This window comes from Corylus avellana, chromosome 11 (genome assembly GCF_965113065.1).
Source record: "Corylus avellana chromosome 11, dhCorAvel1.hap1.2, whole genome shotgun sequence".
In the NCBI taxonomy this organism is placed as follows: Eukaryota; Viridiplantae; Streptophyta; class Magnoliopsida; order Fagales; family Betulaceae; genus Corylus; species Corylus avellana.
In genome coordinates, this window is record NC_142500.1 from 1,181,895 (window position 1) to 1,188,235 (window position 6,341).

General features: G+C 34.7%; 1 protein-coding gene across 1 annotated transcript; it reads right to left on the reverse strand.

Moving 5' to 3' along the window:
• Nucleotides 1-233: 233 nt before the first annotated feature.
• On the reverse strand, nucleotides 234-3,490 carry LOC132166497 (basic helix-loop-helix (bHLH) DNA-binding family protein). Its single transcript, XM_059577321.2, has 8 exons — nucleotides 3,171-3,490; nucleotides 2,939-3,061; nucleotides 2,715-2,820; nucleotides 2,594-2,608; nucleotides 2,352-2,417; nucleotides 1,543-2,256; nucleotides 852-1,238; nucleotides 234-494 (listed from the first exon to the last, which is right to left on the reverse strand). Exons 1-8 carry the CDS (start codon nucleotides 3,281-3,283, stop codon nucleotides 423-425), a joined length of 1,596 nt encoding a protein of 531 aa, XP_059433304.2. The 5' UTR covers nucleotides 3,284-3,490; the 3' UTR covers nucleotides 234-422.
• Nucleotides 3,491-6,341: the final 2,851 nt, after the last annotated feature.

Here is a 6,341-nt window from a genome sequence, read left to right on the forward strand (position 1 = left end):
ATGAATCTTTGTTGGATTCGCTTTCATGGTCTCCTTATAAAATTACAGTCAAAATGGGCGACACATAAATCGTACAAGAAACATATATATATATATATAGTTTATTCTAGAACACACAAAATTGAAATTATAAACAAAACGTTATATATATATATATATATATATATATGAATATGTATGTGGTTAGGATACCAATACAATAATCCAAAATGTTATGCCAAAACGGCGTCGTACATTAAATGCTTAGATATAGGGGTTGGCTCTCAAAACTGTGTGCTACTGATGCACTAATCACGAAATCTAATATTATTTTATGAACCCGAAATTGATGGCTGAGATTGACTGAGAAAGAGGAAAAGCAACCATTGATAACGACCGGAAGCCGCAACAGAATAAATCCGGCGGCCATATTAATCGAATTGTCATGATTGTACAAAGTCTCCAACAACCCTTCTCACTGCTTCCTGGAAGGCAGACTCGTCCCATTCATTTCCCTGCCAACAATGAATTCAAACCACATGAATTATATAAAAGTCTATTATCGCTTTTTCAAATTAATTAACATTAATCAAATGTTAAATTGCCATCTAAATTTGTAATAGAAATATTATTAATTGTAAGAAAAGATATTGTAGTACCCCAAATATTATTATTTTTTTCAATACCCTTTTGATTTTCTTTAATTTATTTGATAAGCTAGCCATCATATATATCTTGTAAAAACATGATCACTTTCATGCTAGCTAGGGTAATCATATATACCTATATATCTTCACAAAATAACTTTTTTAATCAAAATATATATAAACCTAGCTCCTATTTAATTTGGGTCTATCTTAAAATTTACATACCTCGATTCTCAATCTCATGGTTATGCGATTAGTGGAGGTTGATTCTAATATCCGGGTTGTGGTCTCCATGGACACCAAGCTTACATTCTCAACCTGCTTCAGGAATTCCAAAATGCGAATCACCATATCAACCATTTGGCATTCTCCTCTTATAATCACTTGCAAATTAACTGTTCTCTCTTCTGATGTTGATTCTGGGACGTGTGAAATCCGAACCATGGGACTTTGATCACTTGAGGAGCTGGTTTCCTCTTCATGATGATCAGCTTCTTTTGCAGCCAATTGCTGCGCCTCCAATTGCTGGTTTCTTCGAGTAAGCTCTTCGTTTTGAGCTTTCAAAGAACTCAAATACTCCTTTGTTGTGGTCAGCAGCGATGCTTTGTCTCTCTATTTGATCCAAAAAAAAAAAAAAAAAAATTATAATTTTGATCAAGGTGGGGTTTGTAACAATATACTGGTACGTACAAAACAGAATGAGAATAACATAAAAAGATAAATGAATCACATTGATCCGAGTCTCACGGATCAACAATGGAGTTTTGGTAGAGTTTTTCATGCCTCCAAAAAAACACATTTTTCATCAATCATAATCCTAATAACCTGATTAACTAATACATATACTTATAAAGAGAGAGAGAGATTTAATGCATTGTCATTTGAGAAATACTATTTAATATACGGTTATAAGTACCTTTGTTCCTGGAGGAAGTAGTGATCTCAATGCCTGAAAGCTTTCATTGAGTTTCTCACGCCTTTTGCGCTCTGAGATCATATGGTGAAGCTGAGTGGAGGTGGGGCGCGTGGCTTGCATACGTTCATGGAGTCTCAAAAAATTTAAGTCTCTAAAGAAAGCAAATGATCTCTTCAGCATGCTTTGGTTGCAAACATTGGCTCCCATCTGGGTTCTTGGTCCTAAAGCTGAAGTGTAGCTCTTGAATGCACCAGCCTTTGAATTTACCCGATGGCTGTAAGGTAAATTTTGGTGGGGTTGATGCGATGATGAAGAAGAAGCTGAAGAAGTTGAAGATAGAACGGCGAGGATGGCTCTTGCCATTGCAGCATTTTCAGTCTCTGGAGCTGGGAATTGAATGTTTCGACTTCTTGCAAACGCCTGCATTGCTTGTTGGTGTGGACTTGTTGTTGTTGTTGTTGTTGTTGTTGTTAATGGGAGTACTTGATGCAGTAGAGGATTAATCTCTCCGAGGGTTTCTGGAAAGTGGGAAGTGGTTGGAATGTTGAAGAGAAGGGATGAGGAGTCAGGGCTATCCATGGAAAGTGATCTCAAGGAAGATGAAGATGATGATAGTGGGTTTTGTTCCTGTCTCAAAAGGGCCTCTCTAAATGGGGAAAATTGCTGAGAGAAATCTTCAGGAAACCAGCTCCTCATTTCCTTTTCAATGTCGAGCTGGCAAAATATCATTTTCACTCACAAAGAAAACTAGATAATGCTAGAAGATTTCTTATATAAAACATGTGATAATGGGTTAATTAATTTCTTACCTGAGACGACACATTGGACAAACCTATCTCAATCTCTCCACTCTTGCACCCCATAAAAATTGCAGTCTGCAATCAATAAACAAACACAAATCTTTAATATCTTTCACTATTTTTATAATGAACTTATAAGAACAAGAAAAAGATTCAGAGAATTAAAGGTAATTCGGCCAATGGCCTAATACATAGTTGTTATGTTAAATATATCAAATATAAAGCTTTAAGAAACATCGATCACCACAAACCTTAATCCTCGCTTCCTGTGAAAAAACAAGCATAGAAAGAATGAATTTAGCTAACAAAACTTGGAATATTCATGGTCTCAATTAATCAACAAAATGCAATTATATATATATATATATGTACCTGATAGAATTGTCGCTGAACTTCAGTCCTTGCCAGTCTTTGAAGATTCAATTCTGGCAACTCTATATAGGGATGACTATTCTTGAAAGCGAGTCCTGGAACGAATCTGGTATCCAAAACAAAAACCCACTTGAAGCGATTATATACATACATATGGGGAACATGTTTTGATAAATCCAACATGGCAACATCATCACAATTACTAGCTAGTTATCATTTCTTACTCATTTTCCACGGGAAAAACAGATAGCAGGTACTCATCAAAAAATCTCCTAGCCAGACTCCCAGAAGAAGAGCTTGGTTGGGTGTTTTCTTCGTAAAAGAATCCATCCTTGATGTATAAACAGCTGCAAAGATCAACAAACATGTTAGCCAGCTGCCACAAGAATAGAGAAAGAGAGAAAGAGATGAGTAGTAGACAGTAGTACTATATGTAGTGCATATAGATATATATACTTGGTGGGGCGAGCATATTGCCAGAGGCATATGTAAGTAGAGCCAATAGACTGCATTATCAAGCTGAAGAAGTTGGCGCGGCCGCTTTCATCAAGCAGGAAGATGGAGTCCATAAGGGGTGTATTGGCGGCTACAAATGGTGTATGACTGATCCCTCTGGACCTCCTCTATGCCGCCCTTTTTATGTGGTTTGATTATGCCCCTGCCTTTGTATTCTGGGGCTGCAAGCTGCTTCATTTGAAAAGGTTGCATGTTTTTGAGACACAGAAGGTAGCAGCAGGATCATTAAATTGATCATAGGGGGAGGTGTTTGAAAAGCATGCGCAGTGGTAGGGAAGAAGGAAGAAAGAAATAAAGAAGAAGAGGGGTTATAATACAGATGGTGTGTGTGGGGGATAGGTTGAAACAAGAGGGAAAACCCCACCAAAATAATAAGGACAAGAGAATTTTCTTTGCCTTTGGTAAGTGCGAACTTGAAAAGTAGTAGTGGTGAGAGGAAACACAACAAAATAAGGGTGAAAAAAAGAGTGAGAACAGAAAAGAAAAGTAGTAGAGAGAGAGACAGAGAGACAGAGAGATAGCAGCCAGGCAAGGGAAAGTTAGAAAAGTAGTGGTCAAAGTCGACCCTCGCGAGGGTTTGAAACAGGGTCAAGGGAGGAAGGCAGAATGTCGTTTTCCTTCTTTCAATTTTATTTATTTTTTTTTTACTTAATTTTTTTATTCTGCTCAACTTCGATCTCTCCTTATAATATTTGGGGAAGAATAATAATTTCAATTATTAGATTTTTTTTATTTATTTTTTATTTTTTATAGAATCCTCATGCAATAAAACGTACCCCATGGCGCGGTTGATAGATGCAGAAATTATCAAGAGGATGTAGTAAAACCTTGACCTTTTCATCATTAACTTATGAGAAAAATTAAACTTAGTCTCTACGTTTTGATGATGGGATTTCAATTTAGTATTTTTAATTTTTAATTTTGATAATTAGGATTACAAATATATCATTTAGCCCAATCTACTATCTAATTAATTAATGATATGTCATGTCAGACCAATCAATTAGTGTCACATAATTTTTTTTTTTTTTAAATCGTGTCACATAATTTTTGGTTTGACAGATTATGTGCTTATTGTACATGTCATGCTTATTATTTCCCTTGCCTGGCTTGCTATTTTTTCCTTTATACTTTATTTTTTCATTTTTGAACTATTGATATAGGAACAAAGATTTTAATATGTTTTAATCTATAAGGATTAAACTAAAATTAAGGGTCTCATGTACGTGTTTAATTTGTTTGAATGTTTTATGAGATTTTTTTGTTTGTTTGTGTGATTTACTCGAATTTGTAGCATTTTGGAAGTGTTTTTCTTCTTTTTAGGGTAAATGAAGGAAGAAATTTATTTGATTATTGTAAATAAAAGGAATAGAAACCCTTTCGATTACAATATAGAGATTTTTGCTAACTTTCTATTAATGCTTTGATAATTACTTTGTGTTTTATATATTTATGCAGTGTCTTTTTATTGAAAGAATAGTGATAGATTTTTTACACGCCTTTTTAAAATTACAATGAAGAATCTCGCTCATAGCAGGAGTTATGAGCTAGTTAATTTAAATTACAAATATACCATAAACAAAAATATTTAAAATATTTTTTTAAAAAAAAAAAAAAAGGAAAGAGAGGGTGGCCGACCATCACTAACTAATGAGAAGGGCTACAGGCTACCTCTTACCGGATGAGGGGTGGCGGCCCCTCTTTTGTGAGGGGCAATGGGGTACTTACCCCTCTCTGTGAGGGGTGGCCTCCTATCACCAAGGGGTGGTCGTCCCTCTCAGTGAGGATTTGTGGGCATCCGGAGCTCGAGTGAAATTTTTCCAATGACTTCAAAGAACACTTGGGGGGAGGGGGAGGGGGGAGTGAATCTATGTTTTCTCAATTATCTCAACAATCGCAGATAATTTAAAATAAACTACACACAAAGTGACCAAAATTAATCAAAGCATAAAACTAAGCAAATACGAGAATTTTGGTTACGAAATTGAAACATTTTGAAAAACACTTCAAAAGTAACTCAAAGTCTATTGAAAATCAAGCACTACAAAGTTTGTATAGTTCTTTGAAAAACAAGGAGTTTAAGTACAAGTCAGATTCAGGAATTAAATAGAAATCACTTTTGGAAGGCGGCATTGAGACCGGCCAGTAAATAATTTGTTCGAACGCGACTAGGATTTTAATTAATAATTGGGTTTTATGGCTTATTTGGGATTGCGTTTGAAATACTTAAAAGTGTTTTTAATACTCAAAAAGTCCGTTTGTAAAAAAAAAAAAAAAAAAAAAAAAGTACTCGTTTGATAAAAAAAATAAGTGTTTTTAAGGGTCTAAAAAGCCTAAAAATTACCAAAAAAAAAAAAAAAAAAACTCTTTCGGCAAAAGCTTAAAAATGAAGCTATTTTTTACTTAAATATTATATTTCTCAAACGAAATCTCAAACATGATCTTACTCTTTTTTAATGAATGGATTTATTAAGGACAAAAGAAGTAAGTATATATAGAGAAGAGCTACAATTCCACAAAGAGAGTTAGAAGAAATTAGCAGCAACTAAATTGGCCTTGCATATATGTTTAATTTATTCTTCACATAACCCATTTTACCGTTGTTCAATTTCGAAAAAATTTGAGTGATTCGTTTAATGGGGAGATTAGAGGGAAGGGTAACTTAATTAAGCAGATTTATATTAAATGTTAATTAGCTCAAAGTTTGAAATTTAAGATTGGTGGGCGGAGTTTCTCAGTTTGACGTTGTCCCCCTTTGAGCAAATCTTCTGGCACATACTAGAACTTGACCGACGATCCTCTTGAGCAGCTCAGCTAGCGATTACTCTTAGATTGACTCGTACCTCGGTCGTATGAACCCGCGCATTCACATTACGATGGAACCCTTCATTAATTAAGATCACGTGGCTTCTCGAACAACTTCCTTAATCCTTTCCTTTAAAGTTTAAACAACTTTATTTTTTATTTTTTTAAGAGAAAAGTCTAAACAACGTGGTGCCTTTAACTGCTCTTGTAAACTACATTCCATCTTAGTACTCTCGTCTCATTGAGAAATGATAAAAATGATTATTTGTTCGATCTTTCACTTATTTTTTTTTTTATAGTGAAGGA